Source organism: Daucus carota, chromosome 7 (genome assembly GCF_001625215.2).
Source record: "Daucus carota subsp. sativus chromosome 7, DH1 v3.0, whole genome shotgun sequence".
In the NCBI taxonomy this organism is placed as follows: domain Eukaryota; kingdom Viridiplantae; phylum Streptophyta; class Magnoliopsida; order Apiales; family Apiaceae; genus Daucus; species Daucus carota.
The window spans coordinates 28210608-28226711 of NC_030387.2; the positions used below are offsets into that span (position 1 = coordinate 28210608).

The 16104-nt window shown below is 36.0% G+C and overlaps 2 protein-coding genes across 2 annotated transcripts; one reads left to right on the forward strand and one right to left on the reverse strand.

Moving 5' to 3' along the window:
* Window positions 1-5211: 5211 nt before the first annotated feature.
* Window positions 5212-7821, reverse strand: LOC108195788 (uncharacterized). The gene is made up of 4 exons (XM_017362749.2): window positions 7603-7821; window positions 6820-7059; window positions 6141-6253; window positions 5212-6039 (listed from the first exon to the last, which is right to left on the reverse strand). Exons 2-4 carry the CDS (start codon window positions 7019-7021, stop codon window positions 5551-5553), a joined length of 804 nt encoding a protein of 267 aa, XP_017218238.1. The 5' UTR covers window positions 7022-7059; window positions 7603-7821; the 3' UTR covers window positions 5212-5550.
* A 3813-nt stretch (window positions 7822-11634) lies between these two features.
* LOC108195417 (AT-hook motif nuclear-localized protein 1) lies at window positions 11635-16061 on the forward strand. The gene is given in 6 exon segments (XM_017362378.2): window positions 11635-11803; window positions 12584-12651; window positions 13657-13687; window positions 13690-13784; window positions 15343-15492; window positions 15682-16061. Coding segments are annotated over 6 exon segments (735 nt in total). The 3' UTR covers window positions 15904-16061.
* The last annotated feature ends 43 nt before the right edge of the window (window positions 16062-16104 follow it).

Consider the following 16104-nt stretch of genomic DNA (forward strand, 5'->3'; position numbering starts at 1 on the left):
GACATCAACCACATGCAACTGATTTCAAGCACTCATTCATTTCAACAAACAAAACCATGGCCGTGGCTCTCATCAGATCATTGCCATAGCCCATCTCTGGTCGAGGAGGCTCGGTTTCCCGAGTCCTCAACTCGAACGGAGACTCCCAACCACCAATACTCTGTTTTCCTTGCACAAATCGTGCTCATACCTTCAAAACTCAAGCATGCAATTCGACCTGTGCCTCCTCTAGCATATACATAAGTTTTTTTTTTTTTTGCTAAATAAGCATATACATATTTTCAGACAGCCTATAAGCGAATTAATTGAAGAGTAAAGGATGAAGATGTTATACGGTGTGTGGGCTGATGAAATCGTTGAGGGAATGGGGAAATTGGCCGAAGGGCAGAGGAGGAGAGGGAGAGAATGGAGAGTTCGAGAGAGGGAGAGAGTAATTAGTATAGAGAGACTGAGTGGAGACTGGAGAATAAGGAAGCTAACGGGGAAGAAGAAGAAACCCCTGTTTCTTTTTTCAAATTATAAACGTCCTTATTGCCCCTGCTAGAATTTAAAATAAGAGCAAAATACAGAATGTGTACCTGTGGTTTGCCTTATGTGCACTTTGTGTACCTAAAGTTTCAATTGAACAATTTGTGTACCTATAATATACAAACGTTGCATCTTGTGTACTGGGGTTAGTTTGACCAACTTCTGTTAGTAAATTAGCCAGAAAGTGATGGGCTTTCTTGTCTTTTCCACCTACTTTTAGGACAGCACACATAAGAACACACACACGAGCTTCATTACATCAGCCATAACTGTAAGCCTCTCTCTCTCTCTGTGATAAATTTGATCAAGCTCGCGTAATCCTGTGATAAACAAGGTTTGTGATTTTAAGTGATCAAGCAGGCCTTTGATTGGCCTAGATGGTTGTCACCTGAAGGGACCATATGGAGGCCAACTATTAAGTGCTGTTGCTGCAGACTCAAATGATGGCATGTATCCCATTGCTTGGGCAGTGGTTGAGGCAGAGAACACTGAATCATGGAATTGGTTTTTGCAATTGGTAGCAGATGATGTGGGGATTGTTAACAGTGGTGCATGGACTTTTATTTCTGATAGACAAAAAGTAAGCACTTGTTGGCATTTCTCTTCATTTTAATGTTGTCATTCTCTGTTAAGAAATTTAATGTTTACAATGTTTACAGGGGTTGATCAATGCTCTGGAAAATGTTGTCCCAGATGCTGAACACAGATTTTGTGTTATGCATCTGTACAACAATATGAGTAAACAACATAAAGGGAAGGGCTTGAGAGATTTGTTATGGAAGGCAGCAAGAGCTACCAATGATTACATGTTTGACAAGCATATGCTTGAACTTAAAAAATTGTCCAAAAAATGTTATGATTGGTTAATAGAAAAACCTAGATCACAGTGGTCCAGGTCTGGTTTCAGGACCACATGTCAGTCAGACATGTTTGTCAACAACCATTGTGAAGTATTCAACAACAGTATAGGTGAATTTAGGGATCTTCCAATCATTAGTTTACTGCAAGGGATACACAAAGCTGTGATGAGAAGGATCCAGAGTAGGAGGGACAAAATGATTGCAAGTTATCAACTCAACCCAATCTGTCCAAATGCAATGAGAAAAGTGAACAAGTAAGTGCACTGCAATCTCATAAAATTTACTATATTTGGCATCCTGTGTTAATTATTATTTACTTGCAATGTCCTAAATTTTACTCAAATATGATAGGGATTTGGGATATAGTGGTGGCTGTATTGTACAATGGAGTGGGAACACAAAATATTTGGTGACTGTATGTGATGGGGGTCATGAAATTGTTGTTGATTTAGAGGCAAAAACATGTGCTTGTAGAAAATATGATCTAAATGGTCTCCCCTGCTATCATGCATGTGCATGCATTAGATGGAAAAATCTGAACATGTCTGCCTTTATTCATAAAGCTTACCACAAGGACATGTTCTTGAAAACTTATGAGCACACAGTTGAGCCTATAAATAGTGAACAATATTGGGAGAAGACCCCATTCCCACCCCCATTGCCACCACTGCTGAAGGTACAACCTGGTAGACCAAAGAAAAAAAGGAATAAAAGGAATGATATTCCTCCTGATAGCACTACTGATGCTTTGAAAGTGAGAAGGGTTGGGGGCAAATTACATTGTAAATACTGCAAACTTGAAGGCCATAATGCAAGGACATGCCCTGCAAAGGTATGGTAATTTCTCTATTTATTTGTAATGTAAATAATTGTTTCTTATGATTTTTTTTTTACTTTTGTTATCATAGAAATATGATCACCAGTTTAAGGAAAATGAGGCACAGACAAGGGTTCATGAAGGTCAAATAGCACAGACAGGAGCTCAAGCTGAAAAAGCACAAGAATGTACTCAAGGTAGTACCACTGATCCTATCTATGCAGGTCCATCACCTAGTCAAACAAGCCATGCAGAGAATCCAAGGATGAAGATAGTTAAAAAAGGTGCAACTCATAGTGCAACACAGGGTGGTATTTTTCAGACTTTTACACAAGCTCCCAGGGTCACTAATACACCACTTGGAATACAACCTCAAAGTCAAACTAAAGATGGCAAATATGTTACAAGCATGAGGAATTTGGAGAATGCAAGAAATGAAAGAAAAGCAGCTCTGCAGAAGCCTGGTTGGAAAATATGAAACAGCACTATCAAGCTAGTATCACCTTTTGATTATTCAAGTAATGTCCACTATTATAGGAACATTCAAAAACTGTAATCAACCTATGATCCCAGCTTCTTTTTGTCAAAATTGCAGTTAGAATTGTGGTATTTATTTTGCTCGTAAATGTAACATACAATTAAGTTTATGTTACAGGCCTATTGTAGCTCTTTTTGCTCTCATTTATTTGCCACTACAGTTTTTTTTCTTAAGCCTTTATGTCACTACACCAGTATGCATTGGTAACATCTTCCCATGGATTGGTCATGTCAACTTACCAATGCCCTCCACTACATGCATTGGCCAGTGTCATTTTCTAGGTCAACTAATTAACTAATGAGTCTTGTAACTCTAATATCTATACCAAGACTATTGACTACACATACCTAACCAACCCCAACTCAGTGCTATATAAACAGCACCAGTGCTGCACATCTCTATATCAAAAACAATGGCTTACCATATGTGTGTTAAGGGTGTGTTCAAGAGAAGTGAGATGTGTGCTAGTGTAGGAGGAATCCTCAAGAAAGATGGGGGCTGGGTTCGTGGAGTTGGAGGCAACATCGGGCTAGCAGATCCTGAAACAGCAGAGATGTGGGCTATATTTTATGGCCTGAAGATGGCTTGGGAGCGGGAGAAGACCTCTGTGGTTGTCTTCTCTGAGAGTATGGCAGCCATCAACACAATCAACGCTGCTGATCCAGCACATCCTATGGCCATGTTGATTGACATGATCATCTGTCTCCTTCGTGAGTCATGGGATTTTGTTGAGATCCAGCCTACCCACCCTTCTGCCAATGCTGCAGTCAATGTCATGGCACAGTATTGTTTGAGTTTAGGTGGTGGCGTTGAGGAGTTTGCATAGGCCCCTTCAGCCATCAAAGACATCATCTAGAGGAAGTGCACGACGGGCAGGCTTCATTATGTTGGAGCTTTTTAAATAAATCTGCCATGTATTTGTTTAGGTTTTTATGTGTTTGGTTGGTTGGTTGTTGAACTAGATTATGATGATGTAGTTTGTGTGTTTGGTTGGTTGGTTTTTAAGTTTATGATTATGTAGTTTATGCTTATGTTCAAGTCTTCTCATGCTCACATTCGAATCACTGCATAACTAAAACACAATACATTGCTTGGAAACATTACAGATCTTCAACAAAGCTAACAACATTACATAACTAACATTACATAACTAACATTACATAGTTTAAACACCATTTCATAGATTCCATAGCTTAACTAACAAGCCTAGAAACTGCCATTGAAACCACACAAACAAAGACTATCAAACACCACTTCTTCAGCTTCTTCTTATCATGCTCCAACTTAATCACCTTCTCTTCACACACTTCAATCTTACGCAGCAATCCAGGAATCACATGACAACAGTTTGGGCAGCTTGGCGGATCGACCCATCGAAAGTAGTTGCATCCTTTAGCACCATAAACACAACCAAGAAACCTCCGCGCATAATTATTATCAGTCCAAGAAGTCCTCTGGACAGCCACCATTCCACAGCTACAGAGCATTGCCATTTTTCTGGAGGAGTGATTTTAGTTTTTGGCTTACTGATGAAGCTGCAGGGGGGTGGGATAAAGAGATTTTAGGAGGGAAAAAACGGAGGGAAATAGAAGTAACGGAGGTTACCTCCCGTTAAGCTCAAAAAGTCCATAGTACGCACATTGCACTCACTTGTATATTACAGGTACACAATGTGTTTAATTGGAAGTTAAGGTACACAATATGCACATGCATCATACCACAAGTACACATAGTGTATTTTGCTCTTAAAATAATATAGAAATTAAGGGCAAACTTGTCATTGAATAATCTGATTTAAAAAAAATTGTTGTAAAAGGTATTTTTTTGGAAAACTTTGATTTTAAAAAAGAATTTTAATAGAGAGAGTTTAATAAATAACAATTTTAAACTAAGGATTCAATATCAATTGGATAATTAAGAAGGATTTGAGTTTTGTAAAGATTTTGTTCGAAAAAGATTTTTAATTATTAGACCAATAACAAAAAGATTATTTTCAAAATTATTGGCTTGAAATAAAAGTTTTAGAGGGTTTAAAATTGTCACATAAGTTTTTCACGTGTCAAGCAAGTTAATCACGTAAATAATTACACTAAAAATTAGCATAAAAAATATTCTAATCTAAATCACATAAAGCAATTAAGATGTCATGGAAATTAAACTGGCACATAGAAATTAAACTGGCACATACATAAATAAAAAAAATAATACTGACACTTTTATTATAAAAAATAAAATAAAAAAACATAATATAATCATCAAAATATTATTATAGAAATATTAAGACCTTACCATTTGAGCCATTATGTTTTCTGTCAACTTTTTATGAGCTTTTGTTTCATTGAGACTTATCTCAAAGTCTTCATTTTTTTTCTCTACTGTAGAACTAAGTTCTTCCAAAACAATTCCTTTTGTGTAGAAATAAATTCTATCTCAATAAGGTTTGCCTTGCTTTCTCTTCTCCCTCCAACTCCCATCAGTAACTCCCATCCCCTTGTCTACCGAGTCAATCATTTTCAGTATCTAGTTCTCTTAAACAGAGATCACTGAGCCATGTAGTTAGTCAAAGTACATAATCCAGAAAGCGTGCAAGAGATGCACTTAACAAAAGATGTTCACACGTAATAGCTAATTAAAATCTGCAAAGATTTATATTCTTACCTCAATTAGTTGAGATCATATCGAAGACCAACTTGGCTTTTTACATAGTTTTAGAACTATAGGATAAATGTAATCAACAAAAGATGCTTAGCTCACAGGTAATAACTCAGCGAATCAGCACTCTCTAAAAAAACCCGGCTAAGTGATTGTTATCGGGCTTTGTCTTTTGTAGTATCATCACCTGAATGTCTTGCAACGTGAACTGCCTCACCAGCTAGGGCCCTATCATCACAGAGAATTTCCTTAATGAGCTCCTTCACACCGTTCTTTAATGATTCTCCCTCACCATTTCCCAGGGATGCAACAAGATTGCCTACGCAATTCTTGTAACACCTGGTAGTTGAAGCAACAGCTTCGTATATTGCCTTCTTAGCAGAGGTTTTGGCATCATTTAACTCTTTGACAGCCTTCTCCAGTTTCTCCTCGATATCACGCTTCTTGCCAACAGCAGTGAGTGCTTCTTTCCGAGCTTCATCACACTCCCTCTCAAGTTCTTTCTTCTTCACATCCCAGCTAGCTTTCTGATCCTTCCACTTTTGGATCTGATCCTCGAGGTAAGTTACTTGTTTCCTCAGCTCTTCATTTTTCTTCTTTAATGTCTCAAAGCCGGTGCACAGCTCCGTAACAGTTGAGGTGAACTGAAAGTTAGAGCATTGACATAATGCGAGAAATGAAGCCAATAACGTATTATATTGAGATATAAATTTAAGTGCACTGCGAGGGAGGTGATGTTAATTACTTGATGCATCTGCCTCTGAGCCTGGCTAGCAGTAGTAGTCTCTTCAGTTTGCATACCACTATTGCACTCAAGCTTATGATGGTGGCTCACCAACTTACACATCCTACCTGATCCTGCAAAGAAACAGCAATAAACAAGGGGTTTAAAGTGATGCAACCAAAATGTAAATAAGCAAAAGTATACAGCATCATAAATTCACAAAAAAGGGGGGCAAATTCCAAGTCATGAGTCCATGATTTTCAAGGAAAAATCCCACCAAAAAGATGATATAAGTTTAAATGACTAATTTGTGATTAACGACTGAAATTCATCAGGCTTCTTGGAAAGTAAGTTAAACAACAACTATATGAATTGAAAATATTCTGCAGCACTAGCATACAGAACACCATTAACAGTGATGAAAACATACTTCTCAAGTGATTGATTTCACAATTTTAATTTGGAACTTGGATGTTATACTCCTCCATAAAGAGATAATGTACTAATTGTATAACTTGTTCATATATCACATTTTTAGAGAACAGCATTGACATCTTAAACATTGTGAATTTGAAGAGGAACAGCATGGGACTCAATAATTGCAACAAGAAACTACTCACTGCCCTGTCTGTGATTCAGTAGATTTTTGTACCCTGTCTGTGATTCAGTAGATTTGTGCTACTACAAGTCTACAACTCACCAAATCCAGTCACCTCAGGTTTTGCGGCAGTGGCACCAGCTGCTGCAGAAGAGGCACTGCGGGCCTTAGGCTTAGCAGTCAGACGTGCTGGAAACCTTTTAAATACCAGAGGTGTAGAGTCGTCCTCATCAGAAAAATCCTCAACGGGTTCCAACTTTCTTTTCATTGTTTCAAGAACCTTCGGCAACAAGTCCTTATCCATCGCAATCCTCACAGAACCCTCAATAAAGTGAGATATCACTATAGAACAACATCATTAACAAAACATCGAACAAATAAGGGTACAACAAAAAGGAAAAAGGCCTGATAAAATGAACAATCTGTAATAATACAATGGAAGATAATGGGTTAATTGCTTGTGATCTTCTAGTTAACTTCACAATGAGTCAAATGACACATGTTCTTGAAACAATCGAAAAATAAAGCTATAACCAAAAGATAAAAATTAAATCATGTTATCATGGCAATTGGCAAACAATAATATATTCATCCAATTGTTCCTTTTTTTTAAGCCTATTTTTTAAGCAGCAAGAAAAACCATAGCCAGCGTAGATGAGTTGAACAAAGATGTGAGAGTTTTCATTCGCTTTTAAATACACGAAGTAAATGAGTAGAATGAAGCATAACAAAGAAGGCAACAAAAAAGACAAATCACAAGTTAAAAAACCCTCAAATAATGTAATTTCTAGACACCCTAGACACGAAAGAAAGCTAAGTTGAGATTCAAAAGGCCACCATGGCATAATGTGAAGGAACAAAAGGAGAGATGAAAAATGAACTTACATAGGTTTTGCAGACGAACGCAGTTCCTTAAAAATACAAATGTCTATTTCCCGACCCATTTCGTACCCATGTCTACACATTTCCTTGACATTCGTGTCTTGTTTCCCGACTATTCCACTACCCTGTTCTCTCGATTTCTGCTGCATTTCGTATGTGCAACAAAACGGAGTGAAAATTATTTGAAATATAGAAATTTTGAAATTTTGAAGACCCATCTCATTCTCACCGCTCTTAAATTAAAATAAAAGGCACCATTGATATTAGGGACAAGTGGATACTACTCCCTCCGTCCCAACCAATTCTTTGCGTTTGGTTTGGGCACGGAGGTTAAGAAATATGTATAAAGTAGTGGAAAAGAGGAAGAAAAGTGGGTGAAGTGGTGGGACCCGTCAATTTTTAATGAATAAAAGAGAGATAGGGGAGTAAAAGTAGTGTGAAAAGGGAGTAAAAGTAGTGTGAAAAGGGAGGAAAAGTTGGGAAGTGGTGGGACCCATTGACTATTTTTGGTAAGTTTTGGAATGTAAAGAATTGGATGAGACATCCCAAAAAGGAAACTGTAAAGAACCTAGTGGGACGGAAGGAGTACTTTTAAATTAAAAGAACAGTAAGTAACTACTCCCTCCGTCCTTATTTATCTGTCCACTTTGAAAGTAAAAATTTGTCCATATTTATCTGTCCATTTATACTTTCAAAACTAATTTAATGATAATTTTTCAAATATATCTCCATAATTTCAATTTTCAAGACTTGACTTATTTAAAACTTGGTTGAATTCATGTTTTCAAGACATAAAGTAGGGGTATTCCACCATTTTCAAGATATTAATTAGAGGTATTTAATGAAAAAATTTATACAATCAATTATTCTTTGGTATGTGTTTTTTTTTCCAAAATAGACAGATAAAAAGGGACGGAGGGAGTATCATATATGATTTCTAAGGATCGTATTGTGTTGCAAATCAATTACTGGCCCATTATCTTCTCCATTTTGCATATCGTTACAAGTCAAATAAAGTCTTGCAGTCTCTAAAATCAAATCAAGAAAAAGAGAAAAACAACCGTGAAGATCAATTGCGGGACGGGAGAAGTGGGCATTTGTAGATAACCTCCTCTTCAAACATTGTTCTAGGACGATAAGGATGATTTCAAGTACAACACTCGCAAATCGATATGAAACAATACCATTTGCCGAACGAAAGAATTACCTTTTTGAGATAATAATCATAAAACAACTCGAACAAACCACGATCAGCAACACAGAGAGACAAATTGTAAATAAGTATGTTGATTGAGTCATGATGAACGTAATAATCATAATCCGGAATTGGCACCCGCTAGTAACTGATAGATACAATTAATTTGTACGGTAAAAAATGAGTATATGATTAATTCATCAAAATATAAAGTTGCCTTAAAAAAAATGACAGTAATTAGATTAGAACAGATGGAATGGTCCGGATGGAGACTATAATACTCCAAAAAGATATAGTATTCATTGAACCTAGACCTAATCTAAATATATAAATATTAAAAAATTATCACACCTGATTTGATTTCTTGATTTCTTTAACAATAATTTTATTACCAACATTTCACTTCAATTTCCAATACAAACCCTTGTTGACTCGAGAAAAATGAATGTGCTCCTCTCTAATTTTATTTTCTTTTACTCCAAAAAGATACGAAGAAGACGAGAAATTGATGAAACCATTATTCATTCCTAATATTTTTATAAAATTATATTGTTTATATATAATCAAATTTGTGAGTTATAAAAATTAAACAAATAAATAATTATAATCTCATTCAAATTAGTTAAAACAATGTTCGAGTATTCATAATCAATAAATAGATAATTATAATTAAATGAGTACGTAATTATTTTAATTATGTGATAATGTAAAGAAAAATATTAGATATATTTTAATTATATGATAAACATTGTATAACACAAATTTTTCGTCTCTATTTGTTTCGTGTTATCCTGTACCTATCAAATTGTCGGGCCTGGTTGTATCATGTATGTAACTTTAGAATTAACAAAATCTTGGTTCTTGACTTTACCAAATAAATACTTCCTCCGTCCCCCTCAATTGTTTACATTGAAAGGGAACACGTGAGTAAAGTTAGATGAAAAGTGGGTAAAGTGGTGGGACCTGCCAATATTTAATAATAGATTTGGGATAGTGGAGAAAAGTAGTGGGTGTAATAGTAGTTTTTATTGTTAAATATGAGATAGTAAGGGAAGATAGTGGGTGTAATGATGAGAAAAAGATACTATTTATAATAACGTAAAAAGAAATGAGAGGGACAGATGGAGCAGCGTGCAGAGTATAAAGTTTTAGGACACCACTAAATTCATCTATCCACTGTTGTTTAAAGGAGACTGTAGTAGTCTAGTAGAGCAGCTTCAGAATTTCTGTAAGTTCATTTTATGAACAATTAAATATCTTCTTTGTTTTAAGTTATGGTAGGTTCTTATCCACTACTTTCTGTGATGCTTTGTGAAGGTTAGTTGATATGTATAAAGGTGTCTTCTTTTGGTTTTCAGTTTTGGATGCTAAAGGGTTTTTGCATGTTATTTTCCTGATAATGGTGACTGAGATTTTAGTTAGGGTTTGAATGAATCTGAGTTCTGTTTTATGGGTTTGCTTCTTTGACTGATACAATATAAAGTTCTGATCTTTAAAAAATTATAGAAACCTATATGTGATCTTGGTTTGTTATAACTTTTAAGAAATGGTTAGTTTCAGTGGCGGAACCAGAGGGGGGCTAGGGGATGCTAGAGCCCCCCCTAACGTCAAAAAAACAGTGTATATTTTTTTTCCAGCCCCCGCTGGAACCAGATGTTCATCACTGCTATAGAACTTGTTTACTAACCTTTTTATTTAAAAGGTTATTGATCTTATTTTCCAAGAGATGGATAACCATTTTACAGAAGGAAACATAGAGCTACTACTTTGTATTGGCTCTTTGAATCCTAGAAATTAATTTTCAATTAACTCAAAACTGGTATGCCTTGTACAATTTTATCCAAAGGATTTCTCTTTACTAGACCTGGAGTTGTTGCCAAATCAGTTACACAATTTTATCTATGATGTGAGAGCGGAGATTAATCTGGACTTCAAAATATAGGAAATCTTTCTGTCATGATGGTTAAAACACACAGGCACATTGCTTATCCCTTAGTTTATCTTCTGGTTGAGTTAGTTCTGGTTTTACCCGTTGTCATTGCTACTGTTGAGAGAATTTTTTTTGCTATGAAAGCAATCAAGACTTATTAGCGTAATAAGATGGAAGATGCATGAATGAATGATTGTGTGATGATATATATTGAGAAAGTTATTTATGCAAGTATGGATGACGAAATATTTTTCAGCCCCCCCTGATTTTTAGTCCTGGTTCCGCCACTGGTTAGTTTAGTAGTTAGAAATGATAGATGAAGGTTTTGCCATTTTTTAGGTGGAGTTGCTGGATTTTTTTAATGGTTTACATTGCTTCCTGGGAAGCTGTTTCATATTTGTTTAAAGATTACTTTGTGTTTTTACTGAAGTATGTTTTATTTTGCATCTAAAACATTTCAGTTGATTATAAAAGTACATACCTTTTGATATGATTTCCCAAATACTTTTTATCTTGGGATTGAATTTTCCAATTTGCATTATTTTCCCTGTTCCATGTGCATTTTTTTTCTGGGTGTTTTGTGTGCATTTCAAGAACTAATGTGTGCATTTCAAGAGTCTGTGTCAAGAGAGTGGAATTTTTTTTAACCAACTTTTGTTTTGGATTTGGCGAAATCCAAAAGTTTAACATGTTGAATATTTTGTATGTCATTGTTCGAATATGATCTTGGTAAGCGCTCCTCTTAACACCTTGAGGTTTTAGGAGAATTGTTGGTTTCAGGAGAATTGCCGAATTGGTCACTTAACATGGTATCTGAGCTTAGTCTCGCGGGAGACTCGAGTTGACTCCCTGTGACCCCCAATATTCTCAGAATTTATTAAGGACACGAAGGCAAGTTATGCCCCAAAAGATGGGCGCTCGTGGTCCACTCTCGACCCATGTGAATCTCCATCAAGCTATCATGTGGATCCAAGATCTGATAACTTTGCTGAGGTCACTAGATTGTCACAGGCTCCACTGCCGCTTGCTTCAGTTACGGATGGGAGTTTGGAAAAGAAGAAAAGGGGTAGACCCAGAAGGTATGAACCAGATGGACCTGTGGCACACATTGTCACCATTGCCGGTTTCTAATTCACTACTAGCCTCTTCGGGGTTTTCCCATGAAAACCATGGTTGTTTCTTGTTGTACTTCATCAGCAATCTGTGCCACCACTGGTTATATCACTAGTCCCACCACAACAGTTTAGTCTCAGCTGAGAAGCCACGGAAAGGGTGGCCACTTGGTTCATAGAAGAATCCACAACACAATGCGGGTTTAGAAAATATAGGTAATGTTTCAAAATTTAAAATTGTTGTGATCCCAAATTGGTTACATAGTCTAAAAGTAAGCTGCTGAGTGCCGATACCCATCTCTTACCTCTGTTCCCCACAGTTTATACTTCACCTCTGGTACCCATGTTACGCACTCGGCAATTAGACATCTTTGGACACTCCAAATTTCATTTACCATCCTTTTATACTTCTGAGTTCTGAGTATGATACCTGTTTACTCCCAAACGATTATAGGTGGTATAGGTGGCATCTCCGGCGCAATACTAAACTTAGCGTCCAAATTAAAATTCTGAGATAATTCTTGATAGGGAGGTTTAAACTTAAGATCTCTTCTATTGTTAAAATATTATTATGGTTCCTAATACATCAAGGTGTTAGCTTGAGGACTTTATTAGATAACTACACAATTTTCTTAAAGAATTACTCTCTATTAAGAAGCCGAGAAGTAAATTTTAATAGGAATGCCACTTATATAAATACTATCCTCAAATGCAAACACATTATTTTCTGTAAATGATTGACTGTAGGTAAATTGATTGCTTGTACCTCTGGTGGAAGTTACACACCTCACACAATTACCGTTAATGCTGGCGAGGTACAAATCATTATTTTCCACATTATTCTCTTCTAGATAATTTCTTGTTTCTGGATTTTATGCCATCTTATGTCGTCTAAATGACACTCTCTCCCAAAACCCTAAGGTATATGGACAACCAATAAATTCAGGTAAGACAATTTAAACTTTCCTTAAAAACAATTAACATTTAACAGTAGATCACCATACATTGATAGATGGGGATTTTCATTAATTTTCTATTTTCTTTGGTGTGGGGTGAGGTGGGGTGGGGTGGGGTGGGGGGAGGTTGATGTTTGCCTCCAATCTCGCATACTTTTAAAAGATACTCTTTTTTATTTCCCAAGCTCAGGGCCTGGGAATCACTAAGAAGCAACAATGAAGCTATCCAAACTATAAGACCTCCCCTAAAGAAGTTTTGGCACCAACCAACTTTACCAACCTTGATATCCTGAGAAAATAATATAGTTATTCCACCTAGCAAGTAGTGCGCCAAATTGCAGCAATGGATATTCTAAGAAGGAGCCTACTACGTCCTATGATACAAGTAAGGAACAATCGATAAGTTCATGGATGTACAGATCTGTAACTCATATGTCAACATAAAATAATAAAATTTAATATCAGAGTAGCAGCAAATCTAGATGTAAACAAAAAAAATTCTAACCGAAGAAAACTTTAACTTGTTCGTCAGTAGTTATCTTGAAAACTCAATAACTCTAAATGTTACTTGAATCACTGGCTCAGTCGCAAGCTTAAGTAATTAAAATTGCAGTCACTCGGAAACCATGATCCATGGGCAACAAAGAGGGAATACCTAAATCTGTAATTATCTTGGGTCTATAACCCACAAAATTAAATACTCTTAGTCGGATCCCATATATCTGTAATTGGATTAGTATCTATCAACATACATATGAGAGAAGAAACATTATTAGATTTGCAATTGAAAATCTAAAGTCCTTGCATTTGTATTAATATATGACATTAATAATTTAACTAGGGATCCCTTCCATTGTTTTTTAGGATGTCACAAGGAAAATTATTGCATTTCCCCAACAGGGCCTCAGTCTGTCTCTGTAATTTCTGCAAATGGTGCAATTTCAAACGTAACACTTCGGCAATCATCTTCTAGCGAAACTTATACTTATGAGGTATGGCATATAACTTATAGCATTATATTTTTATGCATATAATTTGTCCAGTATCCATGTCTTTGAAAGATTTGGTAAATTATTATTCCTGCTCTTAATATCTGTTAAATGCATACTTATCAGACAAAGGATAAAAAGAAGAATCTTATAATGTAACTATCTCTTTTGCTAGAAAAAAGTTTCTGAATTTCTATTTTTCTAGAATGCTATGCAGTTTTCAATTAGTAAAAGATTACAGCATTGTTGTAAAGGCGAGCCTAAGTGATAGGGGTAGCCTAATTGCTTAGAGGCCCTAGGTGATAGTCAAGGGAATAAGTCATTCTTTATTACTTAATATATAGTGTACACGAGTATATTGTTACTAGTATCTTCCTTATATATAACAAAATACACACAACTACATTATTATATAAACATGAAAAATTATACTGAAAAAGATACTATTGCTGCTAATCGACTCAAAATCCACCAAAATTAATATCAGTGTCAGACCGGATCCATTGAGTAGTAAATTTCAGTCTCGGACCTGATCTATAAAAGTTTTTACAGGACATGTTCCATGTTCAAAAAATTTAATAGTAGTAAAATCCGCATCTAATGACAACATATGAAGACACTATATAAAAGCTAGTAAAGACTCTTTGGTGCTCAGGGAGCTAACATTGCAGAAGCTGTTGCCTCGACCCTCAGACAGACCACGTCTCCATGAATGGCCAGCTATTTTCGCACACTTTTCCAGACAGGGGCACCTTGACAACCACGAACCTGAAAGTGAAAGGCGCATTTGTTCTTAGCTTATCTAGCACTTGTTTGTCTTATGAAGCAAATTGTTTGGTTTCAGATCCATGAAAGGAATTGTCATCTTTCTTTTTTACATCTTTCCCTTGCTATTTATTACTCCCTCTGTCCCGGCCATTTGTTTACGTTTGGGTCAGAGGGCTCGGCGCTCAACACACATTTTAAGACTCTTATAAGATATAGTTCCATAAATTATTTTACAATTCTTTTTCTTCTGAACCTTTTTTTTTAAAATAAGCTATATAACCATATTTTATAGAAGCTTTAAAATGTGTGTCAAGCAATGCAAAAAAAACTGTATAAAAATGAGTGGGACGGAGGGAGTATATATAGGATGGGACTTGCAAAATTAAGAACTTTTACCCGATAATTTTATGCCTGGTTCTTTTTTATTTAAGAGAGTCTGCAGAGGAGTTAATATGAAAACATTCTTAAAGATTATCTGTAAGTAAGAAGAACAGACCTATTATGGTACTGTTCATCTTGAGATGTTTTTCACTGGAAAAAGTTCAATTGTTTTATCACGTAAGGGCAACACTAAGGTAAACACTGTCCAAGAAAAGATGCCTTAAAGAATGGCTATGTGAGTTGGGGCCTAAGTGAAAAATCAGAGCACGAGTATTCCCACATCTTTTAAACTTTAATATATGTCCAATACAAATAACTCTATTATATATGCAACACAATAGCCTTGTTTCCGGTTCAAGTGTCCAATTGTGTATATAGGAAACCTGATCTTTTCCTTGTAACTTTTTCTCAGGGTATGTTCGATATACTTAGTTTATCAGGATCCTTCACACCTGCTTCAGCATCTGAAGGAGCCAGCATGAGGATCACTTTGGCCCAGCCTGATGGTAATGTCATTGGGGGCTTGCTCGTGGGGTTGCTAATAGCTGCTAGTCCTTTGCAGGTAAAGCTATATCTCGAGTTCACTTTTCAGCAACCTGTAATCCTAATTACTCTACTTTTGTTTGAGCTTCTGCTCACTTTTTCTAAAACAAGTGTTCAGCTAGTCTATAATTGTTACTGGTGTATATTTACTTGGCTAATATTTTTTTTCAGCTGCCCGTTTCTGATTTGCAATAATTCATTTTATTAGGTGGTCATCGCTAGTTTCCTTCCTGTCAACCACATCGAGAAGCATAAAAAGCCTATGTATGAACATAAAGTAGTTAGATATGCAACTGATCTGCCCCCAAAGATGAAGCAAATTGACTTGAGTCCAGTTGTTCCAAACTACTCTGATAATCCAAATGGTAAACTGCCTCCTACATACCAGACATCAAAGTGGCCTACAATGCCAATGATGCAAGATTCATAGAAGTCAACAGACATCAACAAATCTCTGCAGGAAGAGTGATGTTGCTGTGTCTCATTTTAAGACAAACATTCTTGTAGAATGTATATGGGCAATACTAATTAGTAGTAAAGGATCAACTTAGAAGCTTCAATGCCAAAAATATTAATTCTAATATATTTTTGTTTATATCATATTGCTAAACATTTGTTTCTTGTAAGTTGT